At 42.0% G+C, this 21,750-nt stretch overlaps 1 protein-coding gene across 2 annotated transcripts; it reads right to left on the reverse strand.

Annotated features, from left to right (window-relative positions):
• Window positions 1–1,395: 1,395 nt before the first annotated feature.
• LOC139387888 (TBC1 domain family member 10A-like) lies at window positions 1,396–18,715 on the reverse strand. 2 transcript variants are annotated; one of them, XM_071134219.1, is made up of 9 exons: window positions 18,005–18,715; window positions 5,473–5,572; window positions 4,919–5,026; window positions 4,712–4,818; window positions 4,486–4,600; window positions 4,328–4,393; window positions 3,591–3,780; window positions 2,184–2,338; window positions 1,396–1,929 (listed from the first exon to the last, which is right to left on the reverse strand). In XM_071134219.1, the coding sequence occupies exons 1-9, from the start codon at window positions 18,202–18,204 to the stop codon at window positions 1,540–1,542; spliced, it is 1,431 nt and encodes a 476-aa protein (XP_070990320.1). In that variant the 5' UTR covers window positions 18,205–18,715; the 3' UTR covers window positions 1,396–1,539. The 2 variants fall into 2 exon arrangements, with proteins under 2 accessions (XP_070990320.1, XP_070990321.1); XM_071134220.1 differs by lacking the exon at window positions 18,005–18,715 and adding an exon at window positions 5,997–6,058.
• Window positions 18,716–21,750: the final 3,035 nt, after the last annotated feature.

The raw sequence follows: 21,750 nt of genomic DNA on the forward strand, positions 1-21,750 counted from the left end.
TGTTGTGTTTACATTTTTGTTCAGTGTATATACACACACGGACAATTTTAGAGAAGACAAACAAAATGTTATTGTTCATTCTATTCTTAAAGGGATTGACCAGGGACAAAGTGCTTCATCTTAGACAAATATAAAATCTATAGTATATTACATTTTATACTACGCTATGTGCAAGTGTGAAAATCTACAGCAATTTTTTATGTAAATCATCCTTTTACCATACAAAAATGTACAATATTTTTTTTACCCAGTTCTTCCCTTCAGAAATGTCAATTTCAGCAGGTGTAATCTTATCTACAGGAAAATATTTGACCGTGACACACATTTATGTGAAACATAGATGATTGTATACAAAGAAATTGTGCAGAGTTAATAAACAGCTATACACAAATAGCTTATACTTCTCATCAAAATGGCTAGATGAAGTCGACATGGCTGAGTATGATAGGAGTGGTCTATCGACTGGCATTCTACCATGTTTCTCCCACTGCATGATCACACACACACACTCTGTTCTCTGGAGCTCAGCAAAGAATCAAAAACACACTCAGGAATAATTCAGACAACATGGCTCTTACAACACATACTATATGTCAAAACATCAAGCTTTGGTCTAGTGACAGGAATTGTCCAGCAAATGTTAATTTCCTTCATTTAAAACTATGACGATGATATAGAGATGATTGATTTTCCCTCAACCAGTCAATCAAGTTCTTTCATTGGTTAGGGCAGGAAAATGCCCCACAGAGCCCTCTAGTGTTCATCAACATCCACTACAACCAGAGAGAAAGGATGCGCCAATGAGTGAATGACAATAGCATTCATCTTTATACAGTATGTTGGCAACCTATGTGAGTCAAAATATTCTGCTGGGATTACAATTTAATTGACATTCCCTGTGACTGAGAACTAAATCTAACAATGCTGGATCGGTGTGTGTTGGCAATGTAGTGTATATGTATATATTAGGTGGAATACGTAAATAGGCAGTGGTCCAGCCTCCAGATCCAGAACTCTTGGCTAAGCAGACTTCATAGTTGTCTGATATTGACTCAGTCTAAGACTTCTTCAGTGAGAAAATATTGAGATAATGAACTGATATGATTACACAGCCTGCCACTGAGCTCAATCTACCCTCAGCCCAAGTGCATGTATACCCGTATGGCCAACTAAACGAAGGTTAGTGCTGCACTCTCCCAACTGATTGAATTGTCATCTCGCATATGTGTGAGGAAAAACAACTACTACTTGGTCTATGCCAGAAGCTTGGATGCAAATGGCTATAATGGAAAGGATCAGTCAAGAGGTGTGGGACCTGATCGTCAGGGCAGAGGTGGGGATGGGTCAGATGGTAAAGGTATACTAGGGATATGGAGTCAGTGAGCAGTAAACAAGTGTTGACATCTACCCGCTACAGGTAGGTGTCATGGCTATCCGTACCCGCTACAGGTAGGTGTCATGGCTATCCGTACCCGCTACAGGTAGGTGTGATGGCTATCCGTACCCGCTACAGGTAGGTGTCATGGCTATCCGTACCCGCTACAGGTAGGTGTCATACTCTGCGCTGCTCAGGCTCTGATTGGAGCCAAGCTGGGCTGTGTCTTTGAGGAGGGGGGAGGGCTCGCAGGGTTCAAGGTAGGCTGCCACTGGGGTCGGAGAGCTGTTTTTCTTCCCATTCTTCTGCTCTTTGGTATTTTTCCTTTCCTTGTCCTCCCCATTGCTCTTGGTTGCCAGGGGCGACTCAACTATGATGGTGGGGTTCTGTCTCAAGTCTTGGCGACTGGGCGGCTCGGCAGCCATGATGGCCTTGGCGCCGTGCATCCTGGGAAGGGATTTGCAGTGCAACTCACCCCGGGTCTCCTTCCAGCGCCGCACTGATGCCAGGTGCTCCTTCTCAATGTCCCGCTCTGACACCGGCAGCTCTAGAATCTGGGACAGAGCATAAGGAGTAGTGGTTAACCAGTGGTCTTAGCAGAAATCGTGACTGTAATAGTGTTTTATTAAAGTATCACTAGGTGGCAGCAAGGTATTTTTTTCAGTTTACACCACAACCCTTAGCATGCAATGTGGCCATGACAGTCTCGTCATTCTCAGCTATTCTTAGTGACTAAAAAAACATGACACTGAGCATTCTCCAGTAATTGATGTTTCTGTTCTATAAGTATGGCTGTGGGTGGTTGTACCTCCCTCACTAGAAACCCCTCCTGCATGTAGCGTGTATCTATGGTCTTTAGCAGCTCCATAGTCTCATACTGGCCCTGACACGTCTTCAGCTTGTCCTGGGAGCCCAGCATGCACTTCAACAACACCAGGCCCACCCGGAAGATGATCTTCACTCCTGGACGAACACACACCAGACAGCAGTGGTGTAATGTGCTTAAGTAAAAATATACTTTTATATACTTTACTTTTAAAAAACTACTGAAGTAGTTTTAGGGTATCTGTACTTTACAATTTATATTTATGACAACTTTTACTTCACTACATTCCTGACACTCAAAAGTACTCGTTACATGCTTAGCAGGACAAGAAAATGGTCTAATTCACATACTTATCAAGAGAACATCCCTGGTCATTCCTACCGCGGACTCACTAAACACATGCTTAGTTTATGGGCATGTGATGAAAGAAATAAAAAAGCTTAAATAAATAAAATTCTCTACTATTATTCTGACATTTCACATTCTTAAAATAAAGTGCTTGATCCTAACTGACCTAAAACAGGGAATTTTTACTAGGATTAAATGTTAGGAATTGTGAAAAACTGAGTAACACTCCTGAGACAGGTGTGTGTGTTCCTTTGTATGTTTCAATGTGTCTATGATGTGCACTACCGTTCAAAAGTTTGGGGTCACTTAGAAATGTCCTTGTTTTTGAAAGAAAAGCACATGCTTTGTCCATTAAAACAATACATTGATCAGAAATACAGTGTAGAAATTGTTAATGTTGTAAATGACTATTGTAGCTGGAAACGGCAGATGGCAATTTCTCACATGGAATAGCCTTCATTTCTTAGAACAACAATAGACTGACAAGTTTCAGAAGAAAGTTATTTGTTTCTGGCCATTTTGAGCCTGTAATCTAACATACAAATGCTGATGCTCCAGATACTCAACTAGTCTAAAGAAGGCCAGTTTTATTACTTCTGTAAATCAGAACAGTTTTAAGCTGAGCTAACATAATTGCAAAAGGGTCTTTTTTAATGATGAATTAGCCTTTTAAAATGATAAACTTGGAATAGCTAACACAATGTGCCATTGGAACACAGGAGTGATGGTTGCTGATAGATATCCCATAAAAAAATCTGCCGTTTCCAGCTACAATAGTAATTTACAACATTAACAATGCCTACACTGTATTTCTGATCAATTTGATGTTATTTTAAGATGGACAAAAAAAAGAAGAAGTGTTTTTCTTTCAAAAACAAGGACATTTCTAAGTGACCCCAAACTTTTGAACGGTAGGGTATGTAATGATGAGTATGCGGCGTGTGTATGTTTCTGTCTGTCAAAAGAGCATGCCTCTCAGAGTGCGCTCATGTAGACATAATTTAATGTGTGTATGTTTACTGTGTGGAATGTCTCTCTCACCCTCACAGAGGAACATGTCCCAGACGCGCAGCACGGAGACCCAGGGCAGGGTTCTGGAGAAGGCACACATGAACCACTCCGTCATGTACAGGATGGGGTCCAGCTTGTGCTTCTTCAGGTGGCGGTGAGCCAGAGGAGACACCCGCTTCAGCAGAGTAAACAGGATCTCTCCATCCAGCTGGATCGCCTCCTACAGGAGCACACAGGAACAACAGTCAGAAAGGAGAGCAGACTCCTTCCTCTGTTAAATCTAATAGTTGCATTATCTGGACCACATTGTCTGGTCACCCGCTCACTCAGGGTTTTATGTCATTAGCATGTCACGGTCACAGACAACAAGCTACAGGTATGCAATGACAGCAGCCATGCCAGCTAGAGAGCTGGCCCAATAATATGTACTGCAAGCCTGCATTTCAACATGATTGTCACCTAAAATTGTACAGCTTTTCTTTTCCAAGATACGGGTGTTCCTGACAATGATAAACATGCTGAATGAATGTTTCATTTGATTTTAGTGACAGGTAAGTTCTTTGAGTTAACCCAATTAACTGTATCCCATATGCCTGATCTTTAAACCCTAGTAAAAGACCTCACCCTGTCACAGCCAACAGTCAGCAAATTCTCTAAAGCACATGATCTTGGGTCATTGTATTTTTGTGTCAATGTGTTCTTTTAGAGTATAAGTATGAGTGAAGGAGAGAGAATGTGTATGTAGTTTGAAGTAACGTGCATCTTACCAGCCCTGCACTGTAGTATCCGGGAAGGTACTTCTCACAGATCTGGACCAGACCCCAGAATGCATCCTGTCAATAAAGCACAAACATAAATTAAACATGCAACATTATCAGAAAATATTGTGGTGTGAGTAACAGTGTGTGTGTCTGTGCAGGCTCACCTCAGCAGGCATGTGCATTAGCAGCACAGCAGCAATGGGAGCCTGGGCCTGGCAGTAACCCTCCTCTGGCCGGTGCAGAGTATAGGCCTTCAGGACACGGTAGAGGTCCTGCTGACTAAATACATACGGTAGTAAGCACAATTCAGTTACTGAAAAATACTGAGACAAAGGCACAAGTAACACCAACAGAAACGATGACAAACAATGTCCCATTCACATTGCTTACCCATGGCCTCCTCTTGCCACAAACATCTCATGGAAGGGGAACTGTCTGTGGAGGTCCCTCTCTATCACATCCACCCACTTAGGGTCTCCTGCCTGGCTGTCCAGCTCCTTAAAAACAAACACAGCTATTTACATGCTACACTATGTGTAAAATTATAAGTGTGTGTGTGAGACAAACTGGTATTAACGGTGGACGGTAGTGAGTAACCTCAAATTTGCCCTTGTGCTGCTCCTTTTTCACCTTTCCTCCAGACAGGTAGAGCCACGCCCGGCCTCTCAGAGAGGGGGGTATGCCCTTCTGACAGCGCAGCTTCATCTGGGGATAGGGAGTTAGTGCTACGGTTACAGCCACTCATTATCATGCACGGTCAGATCAGTTTAAAAATCACAGGAATTCCATCAGTGTAATATATTAAAATATCAAGGAAGGGGGACAGGTTGTTCAAGTATGTTTTCAATGACTTTCCTTCTACAGTTCATGACCTAAGGACTTTTCTCCAGGCTGGTTTGTGTACACTGTGTCTGTAATAATAAATGAGCTGAGTTACACATTGCAAAACAGGTGGGCTGTGGTGACTGGAATGTGACCTGACAGGTACATACTGTAGTATCCAAAGCAGTCAGTCAACAGGAGTAAAAGGGGTGACACATGACAGCTTGCAAGGCTACCTTAACATGCTTCTAGAAAAGACCAACACAGGACTTTGCTGTTATCGTCAGCAACGGGATTTGTGTAGATCAGCCAGTGTTTGACTGACTTACCTTCTTGTGTCTCTTTGCCATCCACTTGTCCCAGTTGTTGAGCATGTCCAGCCATTTGGCCTCCCTCTGCCTCAGCACCTCAGGAGGGATGTTTTCAGCTCTGTGGGAGTCAGGAAGACAGACCGACCCTGGGTCACACTACAGAGACATACATCTGTCTCTCTAAACAAACACTCAGGATTTTATTACTTTAGACATGAAAAGAAAAAAGGTAGTCAAATGGGCAACCAGACTTTTTACATCGACCCCACACCCCTTTGTTTTACACTGCTGCTACTTGCTGTTTATTATCTATGCAGTCACTTTACCCCTACCTACATGTACAAATTAACCCGACTAACCTGTACCCCCACACACTGACACGATACCGGTACTCTCTGTCTATTGCCTCGTTACTGTTATGTAATATTGTTACTTTTTGATTACATTTTTTTACTTTGAGTAAATATTTTCTTAGCCAACAAAGCAGTTAAAAAAATTTGAGTTAAGGGCTTGTTAGCGTTTCATGGTAAGGTTGTTGGTACCTGTTGTATTCGGCGAATGTGACAAATACAATTTGACTTGATTGTCAACACAGACAGTGAAACAAGAGATGAGGGAGGGAGGGCCGGGGGCCAAACAGGAAGCGCCATCCATCACACAGGAAGTTGTCTTGGAGAAAAACAAAAATACAAGCTGCTTCCTGTTGCTTTTTAAAATCATTTGACCAGAGGAGCCTACATTGTTTTTTTCAGAAACAACCCTTTCGCTAGAAAACTTAAGCCATATGATCATAGTGTCCGTTGAAACAAGAGCGGAAATTGAAGAAAATATAAAAAAGACAAGAACAATGGCTGCCATTGTAGCGCCTCTCCAGATGAAAACAAGAGACATAGGAGGAGAGAGAGCAGAGGATAGAGGCGAGGACAGTAGAGTCGAGGGCGGTTCAAAGGGGACCCTCAAGAGGCTGCGTGTGTTTCAGAAGGCCTCTGAGAAAGAGCATCTTTATTGCACCCAGCAACCTGGAACGACTGTGGTCAAATTAGCCAAGGGGGATGGAGGAAGGAGGGGTGAACTGTGTAGCTGGCGCTGCAATGGCAGTCTTACGGGCTCCTGACCAATTCTGCTATTTTGTGTTTTTTCCCCCCTTTTTTTGTAGGTAATGTTTCCACCATACCAAGCGGAAATGAAACCGGTCAGGGTGCTCTCGATGGTGCAGCTGTAGAACTTTGAGGATCTGGGACCCATGCCAAATATTTTCAGTCTCCTGAGCTGGAAAAGGTGTTGTAGTGCCCTCTTCACAACTGTCTTGGTGTGTTTGGACCATGATAGTTTGTTGGTGATGTGCACCAAGTCTGGAACCAACAGGACCCTGAACAGCTTCTACCCCAAGTAGTGATGGGAAGTTCAGCTCTTTTTACCAACCTTGATCTTTTTAGGTTGTTAGATCAAAATAATTAAATCATTCAACTACTGATTTTCAAATTAATGAAATGAATGCCCAGAGCACGCAGGACTGCCTACCAGTGAACAATGAATAAAACACTTGAAAAAGAGTCATGATTCTACAGGCCTCTCATTCACTTGTCCTTCACCATAGAGGCTAATTTGATCTGTCATTTGTAACTGACTTGTAAAAGTGTGCTTTAAACAAATGTTCATTTGTTGACTGCTAGGCATACAAATAAGATAATTTCTTGATACATTTGAGACGAGATCTAGTTGCGGCCGCAACCAGACTAGATTGTGAATGACACGGAATGCATAGCTTGACTGCCGTGAGAGTGAGTCGCTCAATATAGTTTGAACTGCAGCCCCCCCAAACGATTCATTACCGAGTTAAAGTTTGTTGAGCAGAGGTTGTGTATGTTTTGGTTCTACAAAGTTGTGTCCATCATAATAATTAATTGCATTCATTTTTGCACCATGCAATCAATTATCAGTTCTAAACATGTATTTTTCTTCTCTATGCTGCCTGCAGCATGATCAAGTTTCCCTAGCGGACATGATAGACAGTTGCTGGTCAGAGCAAGTCTCCAGAGGCGCTGAGCCGGACGACCATGTATTTATCCTGCTGCAGAATTAATTACGGCCAGCTGGTGAAATTAATGACTTAAATGAATGAGTCACTCAGAAAAAACTAATCTTGACTCGAGTCAGCAAAGAGTCGTTCAAAAAGAATGACTCATTCGTGAACTGCACATCACTACCTCCAAGCCATAAGACTTCTATACAAGACCGCTAAATATCTACCTCCATTTACCCTTTTTTGCACCAACTCTTGATGACTATGCACACACACACTGGACTCTACCCACAAATATACTGTACTTACACCAACACACACAAAAGCTGAGACGATAAACTGAAAAAGATTGACAACGACTATACCGAACACTTATCGTGGGCATTTTGCTGATATCGTTCACTATGATAACTAGCCTATAGAGAAATATGGGTGACTTAATGGGAAAATTGGTAGCTACAAACATTCAAACTAGTAGTTTAAAAGGGTCATAAAAAAAATATAGTTTACATTTAATGTTGTACATGTCTTGTTTTGCACACTTTGTACAAAATAATAAAATGCAGTACTACAGGATATTTCTTAACGTAGCTCTTTATTAGCTAGCTATAACGGGCATGTTCACCTATTGCCAGCCAGGCTCAAACGACCATGACCTAACCATTTCGGTGGTCTTAACCAATCATAGCCCAGTATGATATGGCGGTAAAATGCATCCAATTACAATTCAGTATGTTTACACACATGAATATTACATCCCCCTTCTTTTAAAACAAAATAAAAATGTTTACATATTCTAAGCATTTCTTTTGAATACATGCTCTGTAGTTTGAACTCAAGGTAGGTAACCATTTATATTGCATACTACACCAACTGAATCAATAATCCAACAGTTACTTTTCAAATAAGGGATTCTCAGCAACTCAGCTTTCACTGTAGAAATAACATCTTAACATTTCAAACAAATACAATACCAAAGCATTTCAAGTGAACTTTCAATACCAAGTTTACAGTCTGGAACTCTTTTAGGGCAGCGATCCACCTACACCCTTTGACATTTCACAGGTCTAGGACAGCTCTGGACTTGACCTCTCTTCCTGACCTTGTGCGATATGATGCTGAGCATGCTTCCGTGTCAGTCAACAGTTCTTAGCGAAGTCTGCGGCTCATCAACAGCTCATCAACAGCTGGGCAGGTGATTTGAAGTCGTCAACTGGAGTGTTGCGGTATTCAAGGAGACTGACTCTGTCTGCTTTTGCTTTGTCCATGAGTCATTTAGCAATCTGCACCGATTTTTCAGCAAGGTCATTACTTTGAGGGTAATGTGGGCTTGTGGTGACATGTGTGAACTCCCATGCTTTTGTGAAGGATTCAAATTAATTTGATTTGTAACAGGGCCCATTGTCAGATATTAAAGTCTCTACAATGCCATGCCTGGCAAAGGCTGCTTTCAGCTTGTGTATCACAGCTGCAGATGTGTCGAGTTCGAAGTATCTGCTGTAGTAGTTCACTGTTACGATGTAGTCCTCGTTGTTCCAGGTGAACAGATCGGTTGCCACGACCTGCCAAGGTCGGTCTGGGATACAGTGAGGTAACATCGTCTCTTTGGTGTTTGAGGGGCGTCGTTCAAGACATATGGCGCATTTACCAACGATGTCCTTTATTTGTTTGCACATTCCAGGCCAAAACAAAATGTCCCGTGCTCTCCGTTTGCACTTTTCCATGCCCATGTGTCCAGCATGGATCTTTGTCAAAATCTCTGGAAGGAATAATGATTCTCTCCTTTGAAAATTATTCCGTTGATCTGTGATAGTTCATCACGATGGTTCCAGAATTCTGAGACGCTGTGAGGACATTTTCTCCTCTCCTCAGGCCATCCATCCTGTATAACTTTCCTCAGCTGTGTGAGTTGTGAGTCCTTTTCTGTTTCTGCTTGGATCTCCTTCAGTTGTGTGTCACTAGCTGGTAAGTTGCTGTACACAGTGTGCACTTGCATGTCCATGCCTTCACTGAGGCTGCTGTCCTTATAGGTAAGAAACTTCCTGGAGAGTGTGTCTGTGACAGGGATGTCTTCGCCTGGACGGCGAGTTATTGTGAAGTTGTATTTTTGTAGTTGAAGGATCATTCGCTGTAGCCTTGGCGGAGCTGCGGCTAGTGGTTTTCTCATAATTGACTCAAGAGGCTTGTGGTTGGATTCCACAATGACTTGTCGTCCATATATGTACTGATGGAAACGTTTACATCCGAACAGAATGGCGTAGAGCTCTTTTTCGATTTGAGCGTAGTTGATTTCAGTCTGTGAGAGATTTCGAAACGTAGCCGATGGGCTTTCCTTCTTGCAGTAGCACTGCACCCAGTCCATACTTCGACGCGTCCACTTGGAGTCTGAGCTCTTTGTCGGGGTCGTAGTAGGCAAGTATTGGTCCTGGTTCTCTCGTGATCAAGTCTTTCACATTCTTGAAAGCAATGCCGTGTTGCTTGTCCCAGAGAAACTCATTGGACTGCTTTAGCAGCTGACGCAGGGGTGCATTAGCATTGGAAAGGCTGGGTGCGACCTTGGCTAAGTAGTTGACCATGCCAAGCACTGTTTCCAGCTCTGCACGGTTCTTTGGTGGCGCCATTTCTTTTACTGCTAAGATCTTCTGTGGATCTGGCTTGATTCCAGTCGCTGTGAGAAGATGTCTGAAGTAGCTGACCTCTGAAGCGCCGACTGTGCTCTTCTCGGGGTTGAGCCGGACTCCTCTCTCGCAGGACCTTTGCAGCATCACGCTGAGGTTTCGGTCATGCTCCTCTTTGGTTCGACCATAGACAAGGATGTCGTCCACAATTGCCACAACTCCGTCGAGGCCTTCGAACACTTCGGCGATCTTTCACTGAAACTCGTCTTGGGCTGAGATAATCCCAAAAGGCAGGCAACGGAACCTGTAGCGTCTAAACGGTGTGTTAAATGTTGTGAGCTTAGATGACTCTGCTGTGAGCTTGATAGCCCAGTAGCCTGATCTAGCGTCCATGACACTGAAGTAGTGTGCTCCCGCTAGCTTGTGTGTGATGCCATCTAGCGTTGGTAAAGGGGGCTGGGTCGAGACACACTCGGAGCTTGCCTGTGCGTGGTTTCTCCACCACCACTAACGCGTTTACCCAGTCAGTCGGTTCTGTAACCTTGGTGACTATGTCTTTCTTCAGACGGGCACGGAGAACAAGGGGAATCTTTCTCGGTGGGTAGACCACAGGGGTCAAGGTGGATGGTACATTCTCCTGGGAATAATCCTATTCCTGTAAAAACATCAGCAAACTCCTCCAGTAAATTGTCTGTCTATACTAGTGCTGACTGTTCTCTCTACTACCGCATGGGAAGTGGAACCAGAGTGCCAAGTCTGGGACAAAAAGGATTCTTAATAGTTTTTACCCCCAAGCCATAAGACTCCTGAACAGGTAACCAAATGGACTATTTGCATTGTGTGCCCCCTCCCCAACCCCTCTTTTACGCTGCTGCTATTCTCTGTTTATCTTATATGGAGTCACTAAGTATACATTCATGTACATACCACCTAAATTGGCCCGACCAACCAGTGCTCCCGCACATTGGCTAACCGGGCTATCTGCATTGTGGCCCACCACCCGCCAACCCCTCTTTCTACACTTCTGCTACTCTCTGTTCATCATATATGCATAGTCACTTTAATGATACCTACATGTACATACTACCTCAATAAGCCTGACTAACACGTGTCTGTATATGGCCTTGCTACTCTTTTTTTCAAATGTCTTTTTACTGTTTTATTTCTTTACACACACAAAAAAAAATTATTCGCAACATTGGTTAGAGCCTGTAAGCATTTCACTGCATGGTGTACACCCGTTGTATTCGGTGCACGTGACAAATAAACTTTGATTTGAAATAGGTTTTGTGTTGTAGGCTACATAAGTAAAATAAAACCTAAGGGGAGGCACAGACCTCAGACTTATCAAGCATACAAGGCAATAGAACATACACAGATCTATGAACACACATACCACTATTCTGTCACAGTGGCAGCAACTGTGGTAGCCGTAGCATCATTAGTCAAAGAACAACATGCCCTTCCCCTTCCAATGGAGCAAACCAAAACAGCCAGAAAAGCCTGGTGCAGAATGCACAACAAAAAGACTTAACAATAATAATAAAAAGACAGTTTGGACAGGCACTAACTAACAATGCTCTTCGCTTAAGTGGCTCTGACAAGTCTGCTTTGTTTAGACTTTTTACATTCATTCTAGGGACTGCCTCACAGTCATTAGTCTACATCCAACAAAATGGGCCGAACACTTAGGCCTGCCTACATTCTCTTTCAAACTCCAGATCATATGACATGACAGATACTAGGAGATAAAAACCCCAGAGTGAAAGACAAGGGGTCACTCATGCCGTGCAAACAGCAGTGCCTCACACAAGCACCTGCTTTACAAGGTAGACAAATACCAGGTAGTACAAAGGGCTGAGTGCAGCACAGACAGACAGTGATTGGCATTAGCCTGGCTGAATTAGTGCAGACTATCAGATTACAGTCATCCCAGGTCGAGGGTGACCTCAGGAAGCTCTAGGTAAACAGGGACAGGTGTAGTCCAAATACTAGCATTTTGAGCAATCGCTCTCAAATACAAAATACCATACACAGTTCAGAGTGCTGGGATGTGGCATCCTTTTTATCACATCTTGACACTCTAGGGGGAGGGGCCTGTCATTGGTGGGGGAGGATCAGCGTCTGATCTCTTCCTACTCCTCAAAGGAAATTAATCCTCAGACAAAACAGTGGAACACTTGCCACAGCCTGTGAAGGACACAGAAAACAGGAAGCTCTGAGAACATTCCCCTAGTTCTGCCCACCACCCACTCCTACTCCTGGTGCTTGTCAACCACTCACAGGGGGCCTAAACACAAGAGAAATGCACATCACAATAGGTTGTATGTAGAGTCAGAAGACGTTTGTTTGGACCAAGTGGTGACACATCAGGCGGTATTCTGATTTACAGGGAACCAGCGGCACATGTTGAACTCAGTGGCTAAAAGCCATAGTAGTCTAGAAAAGAAAATGTCTGTGTCCGAATACCTATAAATACCCATACTTGTGTTCTAAATAGTAGGCTTCTTGGGCATGCAGGAATTTTAATCTGATCCTAAAGTCTTCTTCGACTCAACAACTCAATTATCAGAAGACAAATAATTATCAATAAAAACAGAGACATTGTTAAAAGATTAACGCGGAGGAAAAACACCAGGAAAGGACAGCTTTCCCATAGAATTCATTTAACATTTTGGGACAAAGTAGCGCCCCAATTTACACAAATGACAATACACGTCACTCAATTCAGTGCTTCATAGTTACATGTATTAAAACGAGGAAAATCTGGAGAGTCCTCTACTGATTACAGATCCATAACTTCAATAAATTGTGACAAAATAATAAAGCTCATAAGCAATAAGAATGGCAAAAGTATTACCCAGACTTGATACATATCAAACAGGGCATATTAAAAATAGACAAACAAATACAATAACATTTCACTTTAATACAATATGCTAAAAAAAAGGTATAGATTTATCAATAACGGCTGGTGATGTCGAAAAGGGTTTCGACCCTATTGAATGGCCTTTTCTATTCGAAAAATAGAACATTTCATATACATTTCAAAAATGTAGTATGCTTTAAAGGGTAACTCTCGACCCCAATTTCAGCCTTTACCCAACCCCTTGAAGTCAAATAAAAAATGCATTCAGGTGAGAAGTTGTGGGTGGGGGAGACTGCTCATAAATGTTAAATTTAGGGGTGGGTAAATAGTTGTACCTGATCCCAACACTTTCTCACTAAATCATCCCAGAAGTCCACTGGCACCCTCTGATAAATCAAATTATGTGCATCGTGAGCAAATTCAGCTTTGGACAGTAACCGCACATCTATTGCCACTTGTGGTATAAGTTCAAATCCTTGGATCCTTGTGGACTCGCATGTATTGGGGAATTGTGTTTGGAAAATAAGTGCAATCATCACCGTGAAAATTAAGATTAGTGTCTCAAATCAATCCAACCCACATTTCAGTACACAGTAGCTCTTTTTCCAATGGTCAAAGGAACTCAGACTGATCTTGGGCACTGTTAAAAACACATATATACATATATATATATTTTTAAATACTACCAGGGTTACCCCTCTCGCAGGTATGCCTTCACTTTTCAGAATTAAAAGTGTTTGGGCACGGGAGGAATACTGTAAATAATGGGATTAGAACTCACAATTGAATTGGTGGACTGCGCCACCAGTCTGGAAAAACATAAAACGAGTCAACATGACCACCACTGTCATCTATTTCTTTTTACGATGGATGTAGCTACCACAGGAGGTTGGTGGCACCTTAATTGGGGAGAATGGGTAATGACTGGAGTGGAATCGGTGGAATCAAATACATCAAAAAGCATGGTTTCCAGGTGTTTGATGCCATTCCATTTGGGCCGTTCCGGACATTATTATGACTCGCCGTTCTTCCCTCAGCAGCCTTCACTGGTAGCTACGAATATAAACATAATCCTCAGCCTTCAGATGTGCATGAAGCGGTAAGCAAGAACTGTGAATTTGGCCTTTTGAATTTTGCATCAAGCCAAATATATTGGCACAGTCCACCTACCAAGTCCATTGCCAAATAAAGCACACTGTCACCTGCTTTTATAGAAAGACTTGAGGTGGTACCACCCAGCACATCTAGAAGAGAGTGCATTTCATACTGAACCCATCCCTTGAGGTGGTACCACCCAGCACATCTAGAAGAGAGTGCATTTCATACTGAACCCCTCCCTTGAGGTGGTACCACCCAGCACATCTAGAAGAGAGTGCATTTCATACTGAACCCATCCCTTGAGGTGGTACCACCCAGCACATCTAGAAGAGAGTGCATTTCATACTGAACCCATCCCTTGAGGTGGTACCACCCAGCACATCTAGAAGAGAGTGCATTTCATACTGAACCCCTCCCTTGAGGTGGTAACACCCAGCACATCTAGAAGAGAGTGCATTTCATACTGAACCCCTCCCTTGAGATGACATAAGTGTTCCTACATTACCATTTCAAATGGTTAAGAGTTGAAGCGCTAGGGGCAAAAAGAGCTAGGTTTACTACTAAAAGTTCAAAATATATCACTTTTGAAATGAACTGTCCAAATGATGCCCAGAATTTGTGTTTCACTATAACTAAGCCTAAAACATGTGGTTTTCTATGTTGTTTCTTTGCATGAAAGTAATTTAAAGGCCCAGTGCAGTCAAATACCATTTTAATGTAAGAAAAATATTTGCAAAGTTAAAAAAGATAATAGTAATACAATAAAAGGCTATACACAAGGAGTACAAGTACGAGTCAATGTGCAGGTGTACGAGGTAGTTGAGGTAATACAGTATTGTACATGTAGGTAGGGGTAAAAGTGACATGGCAATCAGGATATATAATAGAGTATCAGCAGTGTATCTGAGGAGTGTGAAAGTGTGTTTATGTGCAAGTCTCTGTGTGTGTGGCATCAATATGCATGTGTGTGAGCGTATGTAGTGTGTGTGTTGGAGTGTCAGATCTAGGATCCAGGTGTTCAGTCTCAGGCTCCTTAGCGTAGTGATGAGCTTGAGGACCCTATGGTGTTGAACACTGAGCTGTAGTCAATGAACAGCATTGTCACATAAGTGTTCCTTTTGTCCAGATGGGAAAAGACAGTGTGGAGTGCAATAGAGATTGTGTCATCTGTAGATCTGTTGGGGCGGTATGCAAATTAGAGTGGGTCTAGGGTTTCTGGGATGGTGTTGATGCGAGTTATGACCAGTCTTTCAAAGCATTTCATGGCTACAGATGTGAGTGCTACAGGGCTTTAGTCAATTAGACAGAATACCTTGGCGTTCTTGGGCACAGGGACTTTGATGGTTTGCTTGAAAGATGTAGGTAACGCGCTACTGAGGAAGAGAATTGTCTTTTCACACACGTATTTGACAACAGTTGAAAATCAGATGAACAAGCTTGATTGCGCATTAGATGCCTTCTCAGTGTGGATGAGCATTATGTTCATATTTGTTCCTTACTACATTAGGCTATGTTTTTACTAAACAGTACATTCTAGATAGTACACAGTGGGCAATGTCATTTTAGTAAGTAGTAGGCAAGAAAGATTTCAGTCATCACCACTTAGAATTTTAATAAATCCAAAGCACTTTAAAATAGAGGTTGAGCGATTATTGTTTCAACGCCGAAACCGATTATTGGCGGAAACAAAAAAAGCCGATACAACAAAAAATTGGCCAATTAAATCGGTATTGATTTATATATTACAACAATACTGAAGGAACAATGAACACTTATTTTAACTTAATATAAATCAAATCTAATTAGTCTCAAATAAAATATGCTCAATTTGGTTTAAATAATGCAAAAACACAGTGGAGAAGAAAGTAAAAGTGCAATATGTGCCATGTAAAAAAGCTAAAGTTCCTTGCTCAGAACACATGAAAGCTGGTGGTTCAATATTCCCAGTTATTCAATATTCCCAGTTAGGAAGTTATGTTGTCGTTATTATAGGAATTATGGTGTGTCGACTATTTCTCTCTATACCATTTGTATTTCATATACCTTTGACTAACGGATGTTCTGATAGGCACTTTAGTATTGCCAGCATAATCTCAGGAGTTGATAGGCTTGAAATCATAAAGAGCGCTGTAAATCAAGCATTGCTAAGAGCTGCTGGCAAACGTAAAGTTTGAATGAATGTTTACGAGCCTGCTGCTGCCTACCACCGATCAGTCAGACTGCGCTATCAAATCATAGACTTAATTATAGTAAAACACATAAATTGGAGCCTTTGGTCATTAATATGGTCAAATCCGTAAATTATAATTTCGAAAACAAAACGTTTATTCTTTCAATGAAATACGGAACCCTTTCATATTTTATCGAACGGGTGACAACCCTAAGTCTAAATATTGCTGTTACACAACCTTCAATGTCATAATTACGTAAAATTCTGGCAAACTAGTTCGCAACGAGCCAGACGGCCCAAACTGTTGTATATACCCTGACTCTGCGTGTGTAACAGTATAGACTTTATGTCCGTCTCCTCGCCCCGACCTGGGCGCGAACCAGGGACACTCTGCACACATCAACAGTCACCCTTGAAGCATCGTTACCCATCGCTCCACAAAAGCCACAGTCCTTGCAGAGCAAGGGGAACCACTACTTCAAGGTCTCAGAGCGAGTGACGTCACCGATTGAAACGCTACCAGCGCGCACCACCGCTAACTAGCTAGCCATTCCGCATCGGCTACACGTGCAATGAACGCAAGAGAAGTGACAATTTCCCTAGTTAATATTGCCTGCTAACATGAATTTATTTTAACTAAATATGCAGGTTTAAAAATATATATCTCTGTGTATTGATTTTAAAGGCATTGATGTTTATGGTTAGGTACATTCGTGCAACGATTGTGCTTTTTTTCGCGAATGAGCTTTTGTTAAATCATCACCCGTTTGGGAAGTAGGCTGTGATTCGATGATAAATTAACAGGCACCACACAACAAGCTAGTTAACCTAGTAATATCATCAACCACGTGTAGTTAACTAGTGATTTTGTGAAGATTAATTGTTTTTTAAGATAAGTTTAATGCTAGCTAGCAACTTACCTTGGCTCCTTGCTGAACTCGCATAACAGGTAGTCAGCCTGCCACAGTTCTCGTGGAATGCAATGTAATCGGCGGCTAAAAATGCCGATTACGGTTGTTATGAAAACTTGAAATTGGCCCTAATTAATCGGTTGACCTCTACTTTACAAGGCAGCAGTACCCAGCCGAACATAACACACATTGGTAAACAAAATGAGAAAGGGAAAATGCCATACAACAAAGGCTGTCAAGTCTCCATGGAAGCAGATTATGTACAATATGTTACAAATTCCAATGTGTTGTGGCTAACGTTAGCTTGGCGGCTAACACTAACTAGCTCTAGGCACTAGGGGGAGTTGGGTTAAAGGGTTTAGGTTAGGGAAAATCTTAGCTAAAAAGGTCAAGGTTAGGGGATGGGTTCGCTAACATGCTAAGTTGTTGCAAAGTAGTAAATTGTTGTTAATTAGCTAAAATGCTAAAGTTGTCCGTGATGAGATTCGAACACGCAACCTTTGGGTTACTAGACGTTCGCGTTTTAAGTCTTAAATATGTAACCATACCAAAGATACATTTATTATGTTACGTCTAGTCTATGAGACCAAGTAACACTGAGCAAGAGGAAGAAATGTTTATGTTGGCCTCCAGGGATAACAAATAACAGGCTACTGATTAAAATGTGGATTGCATATTAGAAAATAAACAGTAAAGTGGCGTGTGAAGTCAGATGACAAGGGGTCAATCAAGTGACTAATCTGTAAGAAACTTCTTATGACGTCTTGACAATTTAGAACAGTCATGTCTGTCATCCACAGACGAACGAGCAAGCGACGTCATTTTTTAATGGAAAATTCTAAATAGATGGGTCATACTTACGATTGTTCTGAATATTGTTGTGCACCCCCAATAAATCCATATTTATCCGTCTGTCTCTCACTGGTATAGACATTTAGTTCCGAGTCCGAGCCGAAGAGGTTGCCTTCTCCATCTGTCAGTACCAGACTTTCTGTCGTGCCCCGCAAACTTTTGCGGGACTCTGCTGACTTAAGTCCATTGCCTGGTTCTATTTTTGCCATTTAAACCACTAGCTCCCTCTAGCTTACTTCTTCAAATACAATTAGTCAACTAAACCTCCCATTATTTAATTGTAACTTTAGCTAGGTAGCTAGTTTTTGGTTGTCCAACATCTTGTCATAAACTGACCATAGCATCGTCGCAGTTAAATCAGTAACCTTGCTAGCTAGCCTTAATCAAAGCAACTAGCTAGTTATCTCGACTAACTAGTACGCTAATAAACGTTAGCTCGCCAACCAGTTAACGAAAATAAAAACAGAAAGTCAGAATCAATGAATGGCAACTAGATAGCTAGCTGGCTATGTTAGCCAACCGCTAGCACTGCCAGTGAGAAGCATGCCACTAACATTAGCTGTTTAACAACAACAGCACCGCAAGTCAAAATACAAAAACCGGTATACTTCTAATGACGGTTCAGCCCGATAAAACCATTGAAATCAAATGACAATCAATCTCTCACAGGACTGGCACGTCTAAAGACTTTATGCACAGACAGAAATGATAACCCAGATATGTCACAGGTCTTCTTCTTCTTTGGTGGGGTTTATCAGCGGTTGGCATCCAACGTGCATTACCGCCACCAACTGCTGGAGTGTGGGCCGAAGACAGGGAGATAATAAATCCTACCTGACAGCCCTGTTGCTTTAAAAAAAGACAACAACATATTTGAGACTATATCTAAGGAATTTCTACGCAATAAATGCTTTAAACTAATTCCCTGTATCTCCATCTTCGTCATACGAGATCTCATCCTCTCTCTTTCCCTCTGATACTGCCCACACTGTAGCAACACATGCTCCACGGTCTCTGTTTCCTGGCAATAATAACACTTTCCTGTTGGATACTTTCCTATCACATTTAAAGTCTTATTCAACCGGCTGTGTCACACCCTTAATCTTGTAAAAATAGTCTCCTCTCTTCTGTACCATCCTGTACTTGAAATAAATGCCTGCCCTTAGTATCTCTACTCCACTGCTCCTGCCATCTCTGCACCATCACTGTCCATATCAGGCTTTTTGCCTCTGCCTTGCTCATTAAAACTACTAAATGCTTGTTTAGCCAGTACATTAACTGCCTCGTTCCCCTCCACCCCCACATGGGCTGGGACCCAATCAATCTTATCTGTATACCCATTTGTCTAATCCTGCCATGGGTTTGTTGTACCTCATAAAGCAGGTCTTGTCTGCTACATGTGCTAAATGACAGCAGACTCATCAACACTGCACATGAATCAGAGCAAATAACTACTCTCTCTGGTTTGACTTCCTCCATCCACTGCAAGGCCAACAGTATAGCCATCAGCTTCACCAAATATACAGTGCCTTCAGAAAGTATTCAGACTCCTAGACTTTTTCCACATTTTGTTATATTGCAGCCTTATTCTAAAATGGATTAAATAAATAAAAATACTCAGCAATCTACACACAATTCCCCATAACGAGAAATCAAAAACATGTTTTTATAAATGTTTTTATAAAAAACAGAAATAGCTTATTTACATAAGAATTCAGACAATTTGCTATGAGACCTTGAGATGTTTATACAACTTGATTGGAGTCCACCTGTGGTAAATTCAATTGATTGGACATTATTTGGAAAGGCACACACCTGTCTATATAAGGTCCCACAGTTGACAGTGGATGTCAGAGCAAAAATCAAGGCATGAGGTTGAGGGAATTGTCTGTGGAGTGATTGTGAATAATGATGCGCGAAGGAGATGGCCGCCGTTTTATGATCCCATAACCAATTGTGCTATTGTTTATGTTTTTCCAGGTTATTTGTAACTTATTTTGTACTTAATATTTCTGACACTGTGTCTTATGATTGAAAAGAGCTTCTTGATATCAGGGAAGCGATTACTCACCCCATACTGAAAGAATTCTTCTTCTTCAATGAGTCAGATGGGAAGGATTTACTCCAAACACCCGACTAGGCCCTCATCCCCGTCATTCACAGGAGGAAAAGATGGAGATATCGTGGGTGACGGTCCGGGTGCCTTGTTAGGATCTGGCGTCTAGAGGGTAATCTACCTTCACCATCGATCCTATTAGCCAAAGTACAATCAATCGCTAATAAAATAGACAAACTACAAGCACGTATATCCTACCATCGGGACATTAAAAACTGTAATATCTTATGTTTCACAGAGTCGGGATTGAACGACAACATGATTAATATACATCTGCCGGGTTTTAAGCTTTTTCAGCAGGATAGAACAGCGGCCTGTGGTAAGATAAGGGGTGGTGGCCTGTGTATATGTGTAAACAACCGCTGGTGCACGAAATCTAAGGAAGTCTCAAGGTTTTGCTCGCCTGAGGTATGGTATCTCATGACAAGCTGTAGACCACACTATTTACCAAGAGAGTTTACATCTATAATTTTCGTAGCTGTCTATATACCACCGCAGACCGATGCTGGCACTAAGACCACACTCAATGAGCTGTATTCGGCCATAAGCAAACAAGAAAACGCGAGAGGCGATGCTCCTAGTGGCCGGGGACTTTGATGCAGGGAAACTTAAATCACTTTTACCTCATTTCTATCAGCATGTTAAATGTGCAACCAGAGGGAAAAAAAACTCTGGACCACCTATACTCCACACACAGAGACGCATACAAAGCTCTCCCTCACCCTCCATTTGGAAAATCTGACCATAATTCTATCCTCCTGATTCCTGCTTACAAGCAAAAACTAAAGCAGGAAGCACCAGTGACTCGGTCAATAAGAAAGTGGTCAGATGAAGCAGATGCTAAGCTACAGGACTGTTTTACTAGCACAGACTGGAAAATGTTCTGGGATTCTTCCGATGGCACTGAGGAGCACACCACATAAGTCACTGGCTTCATCAATACAGTGCCTTGCGAAAGTATTCGGCCCCCTTGAACTTTGCGACCTTTTGCCACATTTCAGGCTTCAAACATAAAGATATAAAACTGTGTTTTTTTGTGAAGAATCAACAACAAGTGGGACACAATCATGAAGTGGAACGACATTTATTGGATATTTCAAACTTTTTTAACAAATCAAAAACTGAAAAATTGGGCGTGCAAAATTATTCAGCCCCTTTACTTTCAGTGCAGCAAACTCTCTCCAGAAGTTCAGTGAGGATCTCTGAATGATCCAATGTTGACCTAAATGACTAATGATGATAAATACAATCCACCTGTGTGTAATCAAGTCTCCGTATAAATGCACCTGCACTGTGATAGTCTCAGAGGTCCGTTAAAAGCGCAGAGAGCATCATGAAGAACAAGGAACACACCAGGCAGGTCCGAGATACTGTTGTGAAGAAGTTTAAAGCCGGATTTGGATACAAAAAGATTTCCCAAGCTTTAAACATCCCAAGGAGCACTGTGCAAGCGATAATATTGAAATGGAAGGAGTATCAGACCACTGCAAATCTACCAAGACCTGGCCGTCCCTCTAAACTTTCAGCTCATACAAGGAGAAGACTGATCAGAGATGCAGCCAAGAGGCCCATGATCACTCTGGATGAACTGCAGAGATCTATAGCTGAGGTGGGAGACTGTCCATAGGACAACAATCAG

Source organism: Oncorhynchus clarkii, chromosome 29 (assembly GCF_045791955.1).
Source record: "Oncorhynchus clarkii lewisi isolate Uvic-CL-2024 chromosome 29, UVic_Ocla_1.0, whole genome shotgun sequence".
Lineage (NCBI taxonomy): Eukaryota > Metazoa > Chordata > Actinopteri > Salmoniformes > Salmonidae > Oncorhynchus > Oncorhynchus clarkii.

Coding starts and splice junctions, on each gene's coding strand:
- LOC139387888 (XM_071134219.1), bottom strand. CDS start 18,204: ATGGCAAAAATAGAACCAGGCAATGGACTTAAGTCAGCAGAGTCCCGC. Junction 5,573..18,004: donor CAACAATATTCAGAACAATC/GTAAGTATGACC, acceptor TGACTCCCACAG/AGCTGAAAACATCCCTCCTG. Junction 4,819..4,918: donor AGCACAAGGGCAAATTTGAG/GTTACTCACTAC, acceptor TTTGTTTTTAAG/GAGCTGGACAGCCAGGCAGG.